Source organism: Symsagittifera roscoffensis, chromosome 1 (genome assembly GCF_963678635.1).
Source record: "Symsagittifera roscoffensis chromosome 1, txSymRosc1.1, whole genome shotgun sequence".
NCBI lineage: Eukaryota > Metazoa > Xenacoelomorpha > Acoela > Convolutidae > Symsagittifera > Symsagittifera roscoffensis.
The window spans coordinates 66,854,972-66,874,401 of record NC_087062.1 but is presented as its reverse complement, the minus strand read 5'-3'; the positions used below and the strand labels follow the sequence as shown (position 1 = coordinate 66,874,401).

Below are 19,430 nucleotides of genomic sequence, written 5' to 3'. Positions count from 1 at the left end.
TTGATGATCGCCATGAAAAGTAAGAACAATACAATCAAAACTTTCGCGTTTCACGATAAGAAGGTAAGTAAGTATATGTATTTCACTTTTAATGTCAATTGTTTGTTTTTCCAACGTAAAATAAATACAATTATTAACCTTTTCAAATTGTGAAGTTGGAATAGATGCCTTCGGAACCTCAGACAAGGAGTTTTCTCTAAGACAAAGCAGAATTTCCATCCCTTTCCGGGAACAATCATTTCTGTTTTTCTAATATACTGATTTTCTATAGCATGACACACCAATTTAGTTTCATTCTAAGCAGTGGGCACATCAAAATATCATAGCCGACGTATTTCCATACGTCTTAAGGAAGTCAGGGTAACTTAAAAAACAAACTTGATATAATTTTTCTTTATATCAAGTTTTCGAGAAATTCAGCTTAAAAGTCATTGTCATATAGCATTAAGTACATAATAATATCAAAAGTAAATGACGCCAGGTCCCCTAAAGGCTGAAATGTAACAAACGATAAAATTTGAACAAATTTAACAAACAATTAGTTCGTCTTGAAGCTCTTAGAATTTCTCAATTTTTTCAATTGATTATTTTTCGGATAAACATTACCCAGATTGAAAATTTCGGGCTAATGTTATTTAATGATTTTACTCAGGAATTTTGGTTTTATATAAGTTGCATATGTTAGCTCAATTATAAAAGGCAATATCAAAAAATAGTAAGGATAGCCGGTTTCTGTGCAAGTAGCACAGAATGTTCCCACCATATTGTTACAAAACTACAAACAATGATAGCCTACAATTTTGATATTAAAAGTAAATTAGGTTCATTCAAAAGCAGCAAATAAAAATTAAAAACAAATCAAAAACTTTTTCGAAAACTTTTTCAAACTTTTTTTCAGAATTTTTTTGTTCTTACAATCAACAAGAAGGAGTTTTCGATAACTTATTTTAAATTAGAAAAACTTTGTAATAGTTAGTTTCCTAATTTAAGTTTAAACTAACAATTATAAAATTGTTACAAATTAGACGTTAGAACTTTTTTCGCTGGAAATTAGACAGGTTTTCAAACCTGTTTTTCTCAGCACTGGGAACAATTTTTGGAAATTTTTCAATGTCGTTCAATTTACGACTGAAATAAGTTATATAAAATATAACACTCGACTTGTTCAAATGAATATTTGTGGTGCTTGATTTTGTGTGGAAAAAACTGAAACACTCCCAAATACAAAGTCCCCCCCCCCCCCCATTTCCAATGGTCGGAACAAAAAGAACCTCCCGTTGCCGTATCACAATGTTGTTAGCACGAAAAATGTTATAAGCATATACAAAACAAGGCAAGGATAGCCTTTCTTTTTCCAGTACCTTGTTGTCATTTTTTGCGCGCGAGGTGATGAGAACGCCTACAAAATTAGTGAATTACACATAATTGATAACGTTTGTTTTCAAAAACAAATAACAAACAAAAAAACAAATAAAAAATGTATAACAACTTTAATTGCTAAATGAGCGCAAAAACGAGTTTTCTTGAAGGTATATTCAAGTTTTCTCAGGCTATATAAACAGTTTTTCTATAACGAACCTTACTCAATTGCTGTACTTGCTCAAAATTTCAAAAAAACTCTTCTAAAAAACTTCAAAGTTTGGCAATGCGACAAATAGAGGCCAGCTAAAGCCGGAAACACTTGTTTGATAGTTTTTAAATTTTTGTACTGATGCGGAAGGACAAGGGTAATTTCAAAAGTAGACCTATAGCAGAGAAAAGTAAATCCGAATTTAATGACTTCAAAATCTGTTATTTTCATCAATTACTTCAGTTATTTTAAATATTGGAATGATTACAAGAGCTTTTTAGGTTGAAGGATGCTTAAAGTGTTGCTCATTAGATTTGGGTGGGTAGTTTTCGAGAATAGCTAAAAAGTCAAAATCGGTTTAAAAAAGTCGAAATTTTTACATTTCCGAGGGTCATAACTTTTTGGGTAAAAAAACAGGGCGTAATAGCTTCTGCAGAGGAACTCTCACAACTCTTCCTTCCGATTGAAACTAAAATCTCAAATTTTCTAAAAGTTTCAAAAAGAAGTCAAAACATTGATAATTGCACTTTTATGATGATCCTCATAAAAGTCAAATTATCAGTGTTTTGACTTTTTTTGAAACTTTTAATTTTTGTGTATGCATAAGAGTTTCTAATAAACCGTCCTTTTGATTGAAACTAAAGTCTCAGAATTGGGAGGTAGGTTTTGAGAAAAGTCAAAAAAGTTTGAAAAAACGGTCAAAAAATCGTGAAATTGAATTTTCCGAGGGTCATAACTGTTTGTGTAAAAGAATAGGGCGTAATCGCTTCTGCAGAGGAGCTCTCACAACAAGTCCTTTCGATTGAAACTAAAATCTCAGAAGATTAGAAGATTTCAAAAAACGGTCGAAAAGTCGAAAATTTTTCATTTCCGAGGGTCATAATTTCCTGTATAAAACAATAGGAGCGTAATCGCTTCTGCAGGGGAGCTGCTCACACCCCGTATTTTCGATGGAAACTAAAACCTCAGAGTTGGGAGTGTAGTTTCCTTAAGGTAGTTTCCGAGGGTGATTAGTATAAAAACTTGGGCGTAACCGCTTATGCAAAAGAGCTTCTCACAACCCGTCCTTTCTATTGAAACTTAAGTCTCAGAATTGGGAGGGCAGTTTTTGAGAAAAGTCAAAAAGTTTCAAAAAACGGCCAAAAAATAGTGCATTTGACTTTTCCGAGGGTCATAATTTTTTAGGTAAAACAGCAGGGGCGTAATAGTTTCTGAAGAAGAGCTTCTCACAACCTGTCATTTCGATTGAAACTAAAGTCTCAGAATTAGGAGGGCTGTTTTTGAGAAAAGTCAAAACATTTCAAAAAACGGTCAAAAATTAGTGAAATTGACTTTTCCGAGGGTCGTAACTTTTTGTGAGAGAAAAACTTGGGCATAGCCGTTTATGCAGGGGAGCTTAGCACAACCCGTCTTTTGGACTGAAACAAAAATCTTAGAATTGGGAGGGTAGTTTTCTAGAAAATTAAAATTTTCGAAAAATGGTCGAAAAATTGAAAGTGGGACATTTCCCGGGGTCATAACTTTTTATGCAAAAAATAGGGGCAAAATTGCTTCTGCAGAGGAGCTTTTCTCAACCCTTTCTCTTTATCGAAAGTAAAATCTCAGATTTGCGAAAGTAGTTTTCAAGAAAAATTAAAAATAAAAAAACCCAATCCCATACATTTTCATAATACCTGTTTTTTTTCGAACAGTAATTTTTTGAAAACTTTTTTATGTCGTTCGAATTACGGCTGAAAATGCTTTAATATGACATATCAAGCGACATTTACCAATCGCTAATTGTGATACCTGATTTTGTGTGTAAAATAAATGAACAAAAAAGACCGAATGACCCGATTTCAATCTTCTTTACCATTTTCAATTGTCGGAACAAAAACATCAAGAACAACTTTTTTTGTTAATTTTTCGCTATTTTCAGATTAGTTTATTTGAATTCAAAAACGGTATCAGAATTCATTGTTAAACTATCAAAATCACTTATTAATAGCTTCAAAATTAAACCAGTTCAAATTAGCAGCAGAAGTAGATACGTAAGTCAGTATAAAAGTCAAGTTTGAAAAAAAAGAACATATCACCGTAGTTCATTCCCACCCGCTTTAGGATGAGACAAAATAACAAGGATAGCCGAATAAAAAGTCGCACAAAATAATCCAGCCACAAAGTTTAAAAGTATGAAATTCGAAAATAAGTGTGAACTCGGTATGAACTCGGTCTAATAAAAACCTGGATTCAATTTGTTTGATCAATTTGTCGTTATTAGAGCTTTTTCAGACTTTTTCCTGAAAAAAAAACTGAATCATCAAGACCCATATAAGAGTCTTCAGTTCGTTCATTAACTCTTAAAAATTGTTTAAGCCTTAGATTGTCTAGTGGTAGCCACAGATACACAAACGGCTCTTTTCTGGAGATTTTGGGAGCTCGTAAAACTAATTGCTCAAATTAGAAACAAATGAAATTTTATTTTTTTAAATATGATGCTTTCAGAAAAGTGTAAATCTGATACCAAAATCAGGTAGTTCTCATTTTCCCAGACAATATGCCCTGTTTGTCTCTAACAAACAACTAATTGTAGGAAAAAATTATCCATAGGATTGAGAATTGAACAGATATCACTAAAGCCTTCGAAAAAGAAGAAATATCTAAGTGAAATTGAATTTGTTTAGTAACTTCATAATTTTCTGACCAAATCAAAAATTTTAGGAGAATTTTGCCCGAAATTTTTGAAGTAATTGTTTCACTGAAATTTTTTGCCTCTGTCTCATATTATCAGTAAGTCTAACTACTTTTTTCAAGCTGCTAAGGTTTTCTTTCTCGCTTTGTTGACTTTTTTCCAGATTTTATTTGAACAAGTATATTGCAACATGATTTACAACACAGAATGCACATCAAAATATATGTCATAACTAGGCAAAAGCTTCGTTTTCAATGATAATTTGTGGCTAATACGTCATTCCAAATCAATTAAAACAGGGTTCAGCAATTAAATGAGTTTACTCGACTTGGGCTCAAAACTAATTTCAGTGTTTCAATGATCGGGTTTTAATTCATGCCCGTCCATTGTGTTGGTTATTTTGCAAATGGGCATGTGGCTGTGGATTGGCTGGTTGCGCGTGGTACTGTATTCCAGTGGTGCTATCGTGGATGAAACACTGTGTGGGGGGTCCCGTCGTTGTCAAGTAGGTGGTTGCTGTTTGAGGGTGGAGAAAGGCGGCTGCCGAGGGAACTACTGTAGCGGTTGGTCCGTTGCCCTCAATCGAACTGCTGTCAATCTACAACACATCAATTATGCATAACAGGAATGATGCTTTTTTCTGGAAGTGATTTATAGTCTTTTCGCTAAAGAAAAAATAAGACTCAGTGCAAATAAAAATTCATCGTTTGATGGAGATACGAATTTTTTAAACCAGCTTGAACTCAAGTCTACACCAGAACTCGCTTGGCGAAAACATCAATTACGGTATAACAAAAAATCACGTGCATCTGCGGTTGAGGTGGCGACTAGAGTGGCGGGTGTGGCTACATAAGCGACCGCTGTGCCGGTGGCATTCAGTACTGCTGTGGCGGTGGCGCTGCCCACGTAGCTGGTGTTGGAGGACACTGCGACAGCTGTTGCTCCGGATGCACTGATACATTGTCCTTGTTGGGACACGTTAACTGTCGAAAGTTCTGTGCTGCTGGTGGGAATCGTTGCAACTAAATTCAACAGCTGCGTCGTATGGCCTAAACAACGTCAAAAAAGAGTGCATGTCGCCTTGAAAATAGAAAATCAGCAGAAGAATAAGCGTACCCAATATGAACTTGCTTTACCACCAAACCGAATGTTGACTCATTTTCGTTGATCTTTGCAGTAAATTAAGGTCAAATGAATGTTTTGTGAACATTATGCAACTGCTTCCATTTTAACTGCTTTTCATCAAAAAACGCAATACAGAACAGCCGATATCTCTTTTTTGGATTTTTAAAACAAAGCTTTGCATCAATTGCCTTGAAAATATTTTTTCAAATTGTCCGTGGGAGGCAAGCAATAAAAAAACGCTTGTATTTCTTATGCAGGCCCAACAGCAGTTCTCCGTAAAACAACTGATAAGTTTGTATGTTAGTCTTTCTCCTCGGGGATAAATGATCTTAAATTTCCTACTCTATTAAAACAGCGCGCGTCTTTCAGTACCTCAATTTCATCCTTTCGTCGGTCTAGATAGCAAACATTTCTAATAGTTTATTTTCCAATAATAAGAAGATAGATAACTGACAGTTGGAAAAGAGTAATGATCGTAATGAATCGGAAAAAAAACACTTGTTTCTGAATCGGACTTATTTTTGAAAAAACTTCCACTTTCCAATTTTAAAAAATATATATATGCCCTTAGAGCTTGAATTTCAAGAACTATCTAAGACCGGTGCTTTTTGATAAAATCAACCCAATTTGAGAAAACTTGATCAATATGTAAATTTTTAATTCCGCTGGAAAATCTGAACATCAAAATTCACTTTCAAAACTGAAGTTAACATTTCGATAAAGTTAACATTTTTTCAAACTTAACATTTTTTCTGTCCGATAGTGGAGTCCAATTTAAAAATAAATCAAAAGTCAAACCGCGAAAAATCAAAACTGAGCGTGATCTAAAACTTTTCCTGAAAAAAAAACAATCGCCAAGACCTATATAAGAGTCCTCATTACGTTCATTACTCGTAAAAAATAAAGGAGAATTTCTCATTACAGCTCGAATATTGATTGAAAGTCGACTGTTTCTATAACACTCGCTGCTCAACGACTTCTATTTGTTGTACATTTTACGTGGATAAACACCCTGAATATAACAAACAGCTATTGAACAAAATCTAATTTGCCCAAACAGCCATCAGTGAGCAACTTTCTAACACAGAGGCGAAGTTGCACTTCGAATACACAAGCAAAATATGACCGATGACGCTACTGAGAAATACTGAATGAGTAAAACTTTGAGTCTACTACATTTCTTAAGTGACGCAAGCCAATTACACCACATTAGCAGTATCAGTCAATTTGAAAAAGAAAGAAATTTATCAATTGCACATGCCTCAATTTAAAGAGCGGACGCATTTTAGCTAGTATAGGAAAAAGTTCATTAAATTATATGACCCTGCCCAGGTTCGAACCATCTTATTTTGTTGCGGGTCTCCTCCCTACCTCTACGCTACAGATCAATGATACCCTGAAGCTAAAAAGCTACTTGTAATACAAAACTGCTCGTATCAGGGCGAAGCCCTGAATGTTCTGACTGCCTTTCAAAGTCTATGGAGCAGTAATAACATGAACAATTAAATGTTAATGAAAATGAGTTTTTTTTTAAATTTGAGATTTATTGTAAAAAATTATCCCCCCACACGCCATTTAAAGCACAAAAAGATAAATTTCGCTCTCATTAACAAATCAGTTATGGCAAGTAAGCTTCCTTCAACCAATTTGGAACGATTTCTAAGAAGGGTTAAACCTCCACTTACGCGCTAAAAGCGCGAAATATATCGCGCCTTAATTGTCCCAAATTAGCTGAAATGGCAATTTTTAAACCCCCATAACTTTACAAATGATCACAGGTGAAATATATTTTCAAATTTAAGCTCAGGACAATACCTTCTGTATGATTAAAAAAATTCCGTCAAAAATGGCTAGTTGAAAAGTCGAAATTTGTCTGAAGAAAAAAAACCACCCCGAGCACAAATATTCCGTTACTTTCAATACAAAATTCTGAACAATAATAGTCGGTGTTAATATCCTTAGCGTTGGCTGTACTTAATATCTAGTATTGATCAAGATGAACACTTTCAAAATGAACACATTTTTATCGCAACAATATTTGCGACTTGGGTTGGAAAAAAAGATAGTTCATACTATAACACAAGCTATGCTTGTGTAAATATTGGAGCAACTCTCTAACAAAACCATTCAAGCTATAAACTTCGGAATGAATTGGTGTGTCTCGCATCTTACCTTGTACGTGTATTGTATTGGCAGATGGCATATTATTGGCACTGTGGCAATTGCTACTGATGCTGCTGATCTCGTGGTGGCTGTTGATGTTATTATTGGTGGTACCGGTGCTGTCTCTGGCCGCCCTGGCCTGTTGGAGTGTGTAGAGTGCTTGGTCTATTTCCTCCAAACTCACTTCTGGCTCCGCCCCTGTTTTCTCCACAGCCTGCAGAATGTACTGGATAACCTGAAACCCGAACAGAATACAGTCCAGTCCCAGCTGAAAGTAATTTATTGGTGCAATCTGACTAAAACAATTGGCGCGCATATGTCAAACAATTGACCTAAATTAAAATTTTTTGAAGCCTTCGAGTAATCATGGAGCGGAATTATTAATATATAATAACAGCATTAACATATAATAATAAAAGTTTTACAGAACGAGGTTTTTTCGAAATATGAAGTAAAAAAATCACTTAAAGCTGATTCAATTTGGGACATCAAATTATAAAGAAAATGCTAACAACATTTTTGAGTCGATTACCGGAAAAACGTAGTGTGAAACTTCGTAGTGGGAAATTTTCGTTTTATTTAAACTAACCAGTAAATTATTGTATAATTTATGCATTTCATTGAATTTTTCAAAAGAGTGAAAATATTGTCAAATTGAAACTAATTGGTATGAAAAGTACAAATTTACCGCAATGGATTTCAAAAGATCAAGTTCTCTTCACACTACGATATTTCCCACTACGATATTTCCTAATCAACGAGATACTACATAATTTCATACTATGTTATTTCGTACAACGTTATTTCCGCCTCCCTTTGAGTCACTTGATGTCATAAAACTATGAGTTCCCTTACCTCGTGCAGTTTAGCCGGTCGCTTGCATGTTGGGGGAGCGAGTTTGTCTTTGATCTTCCGAGCGATGCCGTCGTGTTCCGATCCCCCATTTTCATCGCTTCCGAGCAGTTCAGCGGCCGATGGAGAGTCCGAATCATTCTCTCGGTCTCTGTAGTGGCGCTTATATCGACTAATACTTCCAGCTCCTCGTTTGTCACTCGTAGAGTCAGTCTGATCAATGAAAAAAGCAAATATGCAGATTTGTAGCTAAAATGATCTATTTACTTAGACTTTTCTCAGAATTAGAAGCTTTCGACAAGATGTTTTTGAGCCCTTAAATGATATTCATCCCTGCAATTGTCTTTATTCCTAACCAGAGTGTTTCAAAACCGTTGAATCAGATTAAAAACAAGGAGTTTCTTCCAGTGTGATTTAAAACATCGTATTTTTTGGTCAGCAAATGTAAGGTTTGCAGCCAATGTTTGCATCCAATGTTCGGGGGTCAAGTATTGACTCAATCTGAAATAAGAAAGCCATGGAGTGCGTTTTGGAAGTCCGAGATGAATATATTCATGATATCAGCGGATGAAAATTTTCTTAAGAAAAACTCTTTCAAAATGTTTTTTAACTAACCCTGCTATTAAATAAACTTCATTCGTTCCTCCTTGTATTGATAAAATTAAAACTGTTTCTTCCGTTATCAGTCTTTAACTAACTGACCTGTTCGTCTTTGGCGCGAGTTAGGCGTCTTTTTCCTTTGGACTTGCTGATAGCCTGTTTGTATTGGTGCGGTGACAGTGCGGTGGCCGGGTAGGCGACCAGGGCACTGGGCGACACCAGCTGGGAGCGTTGCTGGAGAGAGAACTGGACACATGAGGTTATGATTAAGTGGAATGCTTCCTGCAAAGGCATGTGGCGGTGTTCTGCACGAGCAAAAAGGCAGGCGCACGGCGAAAAACAAAAAGGCAACAAGTGAGATGAGAACAGACAATCATAATTGAGACAATAACACAAATAACTCTTCAAGGCTATCTTTAACGCCATTCTTACAACATCTATCGAGCTCTTTTTTAACTATTAATGTAAGACAGCCAACAGACATTTGAAAAAATTTCAATGGACACACGGAAACCAAAAAACGATTGATTTTTATCCCAGACAAAATTCTTCAGTTTCGAAGAAAAAACTTCTTGAGGTTTAAAAGGAAAAATATCAAATCTTCCTTAAAGCTCTTTGATTTTCGAAAATACTTTATGAGATTAAGTCAAATTCAGAAAGTTTAACCATTAGGCAGGTGCGAATTTGGAAGGGGGGATTTGACCCCCTGCCGACCCAAAGGGTCCCCCCTTTGGTACTTTTTAAGAAATCTATTTTTGGCTGACGGACCCTAAATTTTTTCTAAAGGCTCTTTGGGCGCCAATATATACTATTTTTGACGGAAGCGCGCGCCAAAAAACGCATTTTTTTGTCAAAATTTTCCAAAAAGTGCACAAAAACGGCTTTTTTTAAACCTGTTTTTTCAAAAATTTGCTTGAGGCGCAGAAAAATTGGCCAAAACAGGGTCTTTTTAGTGCTTTAGGAGAGCTCGGAAAATCAATTTGATCGACCTTAAGAAAAGATCGTCGTCAAATTTTGAAAAATCCGCCCTAGAGAAAATCCTGATCCGCCCCTGCCATTAGGTAAATAAAAAAAAAAATTAATTGACCTAAACAAGTTCTTCACTTCTTTCCGACACTTAATAAATATAATTAGACTATTCGGTCAACATTAAAATTAGGCAAAGTGAGTCACAATGACGTTTCAGTGATATTGATTTTGCTTATGAAACTGAGCTTTATCAAAACGACTAGTTCTTGTACGTTAGAAAGTGGAGTCCCATAATAACTGGAATCAGGAAGATTAAAATAAGGGAATAAGTTTTTACCTTCTACAGTTGTTGCATAGTGAAGGTTGACAGAGAGAGACTTCTGAACACTGTTTGTGTACGTCACCGGACCCACACTCACCGGCACACAACCCAACCTCGCAACATCCCCCACGAGCCGTCTGGCCTCCCAATGGTCCACACTCGATCCCGGCGGCAGATGAGGACCAGCCATGCTTCCTGTCCCAACTGTGGGATAGGCTGGGCAATGAGACATGGGGGTGGGTAAAGTGATCACGTGACAAGACAGCCCCGCTGTGGATTTGAGGTAGCCGATTATGTAGTCCACAAAATCACTAGCACAACAAATTTTCTGTTACCCAGCAAGAGAACAACTTCCCTTATTTAAATTAAAAACAAAAGAAATTGAACATGCTTCATTAATGCCTATCAAAAATGAATTGAATGCAAAACGGACACTAAATACAAATTGTTTGTTTTGATTCTCTCACCGTAGAGATTTGTCACTGCTAATGACAAGACAGTCAAAAGGTCTCTCCTTTTGAATTTCTGCTTGGTATTTGGACATGGGAGCCTCGCGTGAAGAAGGAGTTCCGTAGGCTACCGAGGAAGACGGCACACTCCCTGTTCCTCCTCGACCCCACGACTCAGAGCTCTCCGAGGAGTATGCCGAAGTAGACTTAGGGACAGGTGGGGGGTATGCTGAATGGTCTTGGTGAAATCGGGAAGGCGGCGAGTCAGGTCTTAAAACAATCAAGTAGTAATTTCTAAACTGAAATATTGTTTTGCATGGTAAAATGAAAATGATGTATTTCGTTTTCGTCCACATCGCCCGCGTAAACTAAATTTGGAACAACCATAATTGAACGTTATTTCTGAATGGTAATGTATTACCCCAGGAACTGAAAAACCAATGACAATATTCTTTATTAGAGCGTTGTTTGCACATGTTTGCGTTGCAGTCTTCTAACCTGCTGAGTGGCTGGCTGAATCTAGAGAGAGCACTCTGTCTGTTCTTGGGTGCACTCTGCACTGCACTAACAAAACTGCCACTGGAGCCAGAAAAGCCTCCACTTCTGCCTTCACTGGCTACTTTGCAATCTAAACAATTCCTTTTCTGTGAACTCGTTTGACTTGGTTTTTGAAAAACTTTCGAATTTCCAAGAAAAAAATATATGGCCTTCAGGCTCTAGGAATTTCTAGAACAATTTATGACTGACAAGTTTTCTGAAAATTATTCCGATTTGAAAGTTGGATCAATGAGTAAAATTTTTATTTTGCTAGAAAATCTGAACTTAAGTTTCATTTTCGAAATTAGAAGTCGATCACGTTTTTCGTGACCTTTACACATTTTTGCTATTTGATAGTGGAGTTTGCCTTCCGTTTAATAAAGGAAATGAACTGAACACAGAAAGAAATCAATAGTCAAACCGCTAAAAGTAAATTTGAGCCTGAACAAATTTTTAGACAGTGTTTTGAAAAAAAATCATCGCGACCTATATAAGAGACTGAACTAAATTCATCGACTCTTAATATAACAAGGAAAAACAAGGATTTTTGGTGAAATGTGGTTCTTGTTTCCAAACTATTTGGTAAAGTTTGCCAAAGTTCCTTTGCCTCTGTGTCTTCATTCATCGTACATTATGACGTGCCAATGACACCACTATTTTGGGGCATCACAAGACTGCACTCACCAATGTAGCTTCCGCAGACCTGTTGGCCGTGCTCACTGTTCACTGCATCTCTCGCGTCTGCCTCACAAGTGTATTGGACGAAAGCGAAGCCCTTGTGCAGAGACACAGCTGAAATATATCACACAATTTGAAAAGCAGTCGCAAATCCGGAGGAGGCGCAATATAGGAGCACAGTGTTCGTAGCATCTGAGAGTTCGAAAGAATTACCAGCGCCGAAAATAGCCATTTTTCAACATAGAACATACACAAATAAAAGAGTGAGCCAGTTAACAAAGGGAAAAAGACTCAATCAGATGTTTAAATTAGATAAAAGCCTACTGCTTTTTATAATTAAGTGGGACATAAAAAAAATATTCTTCAATTCTGACAAAAATAGCCGGGGCAGTGCAAATGTCACAGAATATTTCTACCATAATAAATTAGCTAGGCGAAATAAAAGAGAAGAAAGATTTAAAAAACATCGAAAAAAACGTAATCTTTTGCATGAAAATGTGTGTGGTTTTTTCTTTTCTTTTTCTCCAGGCATTATGAGTACGTTCAATTAGATTAGCTTCCGCAGACTTGGCTCATTACAGCTGCAATAAGGTAAATTTCAGTAGAATTAGATAGGAAGACACCATTTGTCTTATCATCACGGAGTGCAAAATGGAAGAAACCAGACCAATTGAAAGGGCTTTAATATGATACTTCAATTGACCACCTGAAAGCTTTTTCGAGGGAGTAAATTGGGTAAAAAAAAAGCTAATCCGTAGTTCCTTCTGGTCACGTTCAATGACGCGGTGGGAACTAAAACGTCTACTTGAAAAACATTGCAGGATTTTATATAATTGAACTACTTGTATCATTAGGAATCTATGAAAGTTGTTTAATTAAGAAGCAACACATCAAGAAAACCTAAATTTTGAGGTGATAAAATTGTGACCACAAAATACTTATTTTTAACAAAAAACTTAAGAACTTGGGCTCTAATAAACAACGCCAAATGTTATTAAGTAATAAGAAAACTGCATTTTTTTATTAATCGTTGAATTTTGCACAGAACCATATTCAAACTATGTTGTCTATATCATGCTTTCTACGCTGAGAAAGGGCTTCTTGCTAACACTACAAAGACGAAAAAAACTCCTGAATCAACTTCTAAATAAAAAAGCTTCTGAGAATATCGGATTCGAACATACGACCACCCGGCTAAGTTTCAATCAAATGAGTTAGCAGTAAGACAATTCCTGCTTGGATCTACTTTCGCGCATGTTTTAGTAGCAAATGCTAAGCAGCAGTAATTCCGCCAAGTAATTACAAATACAGCTCATATTAATTGAAACGAGACTAAATAGAAACTAATAATCGCACATACTGGGCTCGAAAATTACAAAAAAAATTGAAGACAAAAAGTTGCGACTTCGGTTGGAGGATCGTACACTGATCATATGAAAAAAATGTTGCGTGTGTTAAAAGCTTTCTAACTGATTGCGGTTTGAGAAAAATCAGCAAACAACCCGAAAAATACAATCCGAAAAATACAATCCGAAAAACTATGTTTGAAAGCAGAACACTTTCTGTTTTCAGAACAAGGTCTTAACTAGTCTCTTCTCAGTGATCTTTGTCGTCCAAGCATGGAAGCTTCAAAAATACACGTTTTAAATACTCCAATTCAACTGCTGAAACTTGTTTTCATTACAGATCAAGTTAACAACTGATTCATTCATTCTATAAGACAAGTTGTTTACCATAAAAAAAGCCCATATTCCGATTTGTCGATAATAATTGCCGACTGCAAGCGTAAACAACTATATCAACTTTTAATAGGTCAATTTCCTGTTGCGTAGTTAGTTTCATTTGAGTTTAATTGAAAAATTTAAGCTGTAGCAGAAACAAAAATTTATTCAAAATAATAGATCGAAACAACAAAAGGCCATAGTAACTAAAAATCTATATTCAGATTGGACAGTTGACAGGCAACAAACAGTGACGTTAAGTTAAAAGTTAAAAAGAGCACTACTGACCTGTGATTTCGCCGTACTTGTTAAAGAGAGTGAGCAGCGTGGCTTTGTCCACCTTGTCAGTTGGCAGATTGCCGATGAACACGCGAGCATTGGCCTTGCAGGGGTCATTGGTGTGACTGGACAGGGCAGTCGTAGAAGTGTTTGTCATAATCGCTGAAGTCAAATCCGGTTCGCTAACCGCGGCGTCTTCTTGCAATTTTCGTTGAACTTATAATTACACAATCAGCAAACTTTCGGTTGAAACCTTTGCGGTTCGAAAACCAAAAGAAGATTAAATTGCTTTTGTTAAACTATCGCTCGTTTTTTAGGTAAATTTGACATCTGCGTTACTGGAATACGCAGCTGCGAATTTCAGATTTTCTGACACATCTGTAGAAAAATGCATGAAAGCTTTGCAAGCTATTCCTGTTACAATATTTTACCGTTCAATTGTAAGTCAGCATGAAATCTGAAAATTGTCGCCAATGATCACAGACGTTGGTTAGAATTATGATACCAGGACACAAAGCTTCAATATCGACAACAGATCTTCTTCATTTCCATTTTAAGTTTAAGTTAGCGCAACAACGCGACTGTTCGTGGACGGTTGTTGCACAGAGCGCTCGGTATGAGCTAAAAAATACTATAATGAAATAAACTTAATTTAACATGCAGTTTGAGCCTATTTCGGAAGTTTTAATCGAGAAAAGAACAAGATTCACAGGACAGAACTGAACCTTCCATCAGGTTTATGGAACTTTCCATCAGGATTCATTGCTGTCTGCGTCTTTCGCTTGAATTTTTTTGTTTACTGAGGTGTATTTTATGTTTTTGTCGTTTTTTCTGCAATTTTTAGAGAAATAGGGATTAAAATTTTGACACATGCTGGTTGAAACTATTTGGAAGGATATTAATCGATCCAAATTTTTAGTACATGCGACCAAGACCTTTTAATATATGTATCGTCAAAACAGATACGACCATTTTTTTGACGCACGCCGGACCAAGCGTATCTTTCAAAACTTTTTGCCTATCGTTTTTCCGAGGCCTAGAGACTACGTTAAGATCATCCGCTTCCCAGAGAACCAATTTGAGTGCATACATTCAAATTCCTTGTGTCGTTTTTTAAATTGCTTCCAAAGCAAGAAAACCTCTGAAACTAATTATGATTTACTGGCTAGTTTACGCATTCAAAACTAAGAGTTCTCAATAATTGATCTGGTAACATCATTCCAAATAGTTCCATCTAACATGAGTCAAAATTTCAATCTTATTTTGTTATAGTTTGAGAGAAAACGATAAAAACGTGAAAAAAAAAATCCGTTCATTTGCTCCTTGAAATCAAAAAATTGCAACTTCAAGCTGCATCATCTAACTGCTATCTAAATACTTACTTTGCTATTAGATGAGGCAGTGCGTATTCAAATTACGAGAACCAAAAAATCGGCTAGATGCTTATCAACTATTATGATCCATCTCGTGATTTTCATACGAGCCTCGTTGATTCAAAATGCGTGAAACAAAAAACAAAACAAACTATCAATAGTTTTTCGTGATTGAAAATTGTTTCACACTTGCTCATTCATCTTTATCAATGGATTTGGTGAAATTCTGAAAGCGCTATAAAACTTTAAGAAAAGGTTAGTTTTCGGTCAGCGATGAAGAAAAAACATCGCAATTAAAAATGAATAGAATGAAGTATAAGACCGGGCACTATAGAATAAACTGGAGAGATATTCCACTTCGCAGAAAATCGCAGAAAAAATATAAGACCTTAAAGCTCTTTGAACTTAAAGAAAAATTTATGAGTGATACTTTTTTGGATAGAATTACCCAATTTGAGAAAACTGAATCGATAGGTACTTTTTATTTCTTGCTGAGATTTCTGAAATGTAAAATCCACTTTCGAAACTAGAAGTCGATCGCGTTTTTTGTGACCTTTCAACACTTTCAAAACTTTAAAGGAAATAAATACTCAAACGAAAAAAAAATCAAATTTGAGCCTCTCCGGAAAAACTCACGACCTAATCACGGCTACGTTTATTGACGCTTTAAAAATCCATACAGTCATTTTTCAGCAGCAAACTATTTGAAAAATCTTCTCTTTATGCCAAAACTAACATTGAAAAGGTTTAGGAATTATGTAATTTAGATAGTGGTATGTTACTATATAGATTAACACAGGCGAAGCAGAGCTTCGCACCACTTGCGATACAACGCAATCATAACAAAAACAAGTGCAAAAAAGAAAATGTTGAAAAAACTAGGTGAACCACAATTTTCGCATGTCTCGATGAAGGACAACTAGGACCCATCTAAAGCTGGAGGCACGTGTCTGGCATTTTCTGAATTTGTTATACTGATGCCAGATAAAGTACATATTTTCAAAAACTAGTTTTTACACAAAACCTTACTTGATTCTCTAAAAATAAGAGAGAAGATTGAAAATTTTGGAGACAAGGGAACTTTCCCAAAGACAAAATTTCTTACAAAAAATTAGGGAGTAGCCGCTTCAGCAGGAAAACATCGCACAACCACTTCTTTCGATTGAATTTTTCATCTCAGATTTGATAGGTAGTTTTTTAAAAAATTCTAAATGTTTTTTAAAAAAAACGGTCAAAGTTTAAAAACTTGACTTTCCGAAATCCGTAAGTTTTTTCTGCTAATAACAAGTCGTGGCCAGTTAAGTAGAAAAGATTCCACAAAACGGTCAACAAATTAAAAAGTTGACATTTCCGAGAATTATAGCTTTTCGTTTTAAACAAAATTTGGGCGTAGCCATTCACACAAAAGAGATTCAACCAACCTGTTATTTCGATTGAACCCGAAAATCCTGGTTTGGCAGCGTAGTTCTGGAGAAAACTCAAAGTTTCGAAGAAAAAAAAAACGGTTTAAAAAATCAAATTTTTGACTTACCCGAGGGCCATCATTTCCTATGTCGAATAAATTTGGGCGTAGTCGCATATGCAAAGGAGATTCCCACAACCCGTTCTTTGGATTGAACGCAAAATCTCAGATATGGGAGGGTATTTTTTGATAAAAATTCATACAATTTGAAGCGTGGCGGTTAATGAAGGAGAGATTCTCACTACCTGTCATCTCCATTTAACCCACAAAGTCAGGTTTGGGAGGTTAGTTTTTGCGAAAAGTCGAAAAGATTCAAGAAACGAACAAAAAAATCAAAAACTTCACTATTCCGAGGGCCATAAATTAATGTTTAAAAAAACTTGGACATAGCCGCTGATAGAGCGAGCTTTTCAAATCCACTCCATTCAATGAAACCAAAATCTCAGATTTCGTAGGTTATTTTTTGAGAAAATGAAAGAAAAATCAAAATTATCGGCCAAGTTTTCCCCCACAGACTTGTTCGATGGCTGTATACAACAGGGTAAATCAAAAAGATACCAGAAGGCACACAAGAGTGAAAGAGGTCTTTTTATGGATACCCTTTTTTTGAAAATCGGTTTGCAAAAAAGGGCAAAACTTTCCAAAACGTCTCAAAAAAAATAAAACAAAAAATCATATCCAATAGTTTTCATAATACCTGTTTTTATCGAATAGGAACTCCAGGCAAACATGCCAAGCAAGACAATTGAAATTAGCAACTGAAAAAAAATTACGAAGCGGAAACAAGGCCGACAATTTTTAAGCAGACACCAGTTGAGCCGAAAAAATTTGTAGTAACTAATCCCCACTCAATAGTTTAATTTGAATTTTTATGAAATTGAGAATGTCAGCTGCATAGCATCATCAAAATTGCCAAAAAGATAAGTACTAATTGATTATGAATAACTGATTCAATTGATTTTGTTAAATTAGTTGTTAACCCGAAAAAGTCGACATTCCGATTTGATACGCTTCCTAATCGCAAGCGTAAAAAAACTTCAGTCAAACTTTGCCGAAGAGCTCAGCAAGTTATCGAGCTCCTCTTTATGTTAGAATCTTTTGTACGGGTCTATCTAAGATATAAGACTTTCGAACGAACACTTTGAGGTCCAAAAATTCAAGATACTGGAGCTATTTATTAGGGCGCTTTATGGCATTCGGAACACTTTTCTAACGAGCTTTGACTGAATAGCCATATCACGTTTAGAAAAAAAAGGCAACAGCGTGAAGAAAATATTTCGTTTCATCGGAAGAAAACTAAGTTGCAACTTCTACGTCCAGTGGTTGTATATTAAACAACTGGAGCCAGTATAATACATTAAATAGTTTGCGAAATCCGTTAAAAGATGTTTGTTTCATCGAATAATTTCGCTGCTATCACGATAAGCAAATCGCTTCGAGAATTTTTTGATAAATTACTAAAAAACGAGGAAATGAACTGAGCAGTATAAAGTTTTTTCAAGGAAATAAAGTCTTTGTCTTCCTGCATACAAGGTACAACATCAGATGCCACTGAATATCTTCGTTTCATCGGAAGAAAACTAAGTTGCAACTTCTACGTCCAGTGGTTGTATATTAAACAACTGGAGCCAGTATAATACATTAAATAGTTTGCGAAATCCGTTAAAAGATGTTTGTTTTATCGAATAAATTACTAAAAAACGAGGAAATGAACTGAGCAGTATAAAGTTTTTTCAAGGAAATAAAGTCTTTGTCTTCCTGCATACAAGGTACAACATCAGATGCCACTGAATATCTGAAGATAAAAACAAACCAAATCAATCCGAGAAAAAGTTTTAAAAAACTGCAATAATCGTTGGTTCGAACTCGGTATTATGCAAAAATCCACATGGCAGATGACAGTGGCTACCGATAACATCTGGCAGCTCTCGATGCGTGTCATGATCTATCTTCTATCAGACTCTTTAACAATCTGCTCTGTGAAAAAATGTTTCATTCGCTAGAAAGAAGCAGGTCTTTCATTCTTGCATCAATAATCGAGAAAGAAGATCTGCTAGCAGAACTTCGTTCTTGATTATTGATGCAAGAATCAAAGACCCGCTTCTTTCGGATCTTGTTAACAATTGCCCCCCCCCTCCATATTGCAATGGGGGGGGACTTGTTAACACGGCACCAAATTCGTAATGCTTAACTGTTCAACTTTCTTTATGGTGGTGGGGGGGGGGATTCGTTACAAGGTATCATAGGGGGGAAATAGTTATTAAGATCCCTTCTTTCTAGCGAATGAATCATTTTTTTCAGAGCAGATTGTCAAAGAGTCCGATAGAAGAGAATTTTGAGATAAGGTGAAGTGGTTGAAAGAAAACAAAAAAAACGTCAACCGAGCCTTTTTGGTAACTTGTTACTCGCAGTCAGTTGATCTCCGATCATTTTAAACTTCAGTGCACAGCTGCAGCACTTAATTGCTACACAAGGGGCATTCAGCAGTGCCAAAGTACAACAGCGCCGAAACTTAAAATGCGTTCAACAGTCTCCAAAATTAATCATATTTGGGAGTTTTCAGTTCTTTTTGTGAATTGTTGGCAGTTTTGCGTTAATACTGTTTTATTTTGGAGCGAAACCGAGAAAATTTGACGATTTCTTGAGCTAATTTTTTGCT

At 35.9% G+C, this 19,430-nt stretch overlaps 1 protein-coding gene across 2 annotated transcripts; it reads right to left on the bottom strand.

Moving 5' to 3' along the window:
* Positions 1-4,348: 4,348 nt before the first annotated feature.
* Positions 4,349-14,389, bottom strand: LOC134847941 (uncharacterized). Of its 2 annotated transcripts, none has more exons than XM_063865250.1 (10): positions 13,946-14,389; positions 11,943-12,050; positions 11,220-11,349; positions 10,740-10,991; positions 10,288-10,583; positions 9,084-9,286; positions 8,385-8,594; positions 7,539-7,764; positions 5,049-5,263; positions 4,349-4,839 (listed from the first exon to the last, which is right to left on the bottom strand). In XM_063865250.1, the coding sequence occupies exons 1-10, from the start codon at positions 14,091-14,093 to the stop codon at positions 4,615-4,617; spliced, it is 2,013 nt and encodes a 670-aa protein (XP_063721320.1). In that variant the 5' UTR covers positions 14,094-14,389; the 3' UTR covers positions 4,349-4,614. The 2 variants fall into 2 exon arrangements, with proteins under 2 accessions (XP_063721320.1, XP_063721311.1); XM_063865241.1 differs by having other exon boundaries at positions 4,350-4,839; positions 5,049-5,290.
* Positions 14,390-19,430: the final 5,041 nt, after the last annotated feature.

Coding starts and splice junctions, on each gene's coding strand:
- LOC134847941 (XM_063865241.1), bottom strand. CDS start 14,093: ATGACAAACACTTCTACGACTGCCCTGTCCAGTCACACCAATGACCCC. Junction 11,350..11,942: donor GGTCTGCGGAAGCTACATTG/GTGAGTGCAGTC, acceptor GGAATTGTTTAG/ATTGCAAAGTAGCCAGTGAA. Junction 9,287..10,287: donor CTATGCAACAACTGTAGAAG/GTAAAAACTTAT, acceptor TTGCTCGTGCAG/AACACCGCCACATGCCTTTG.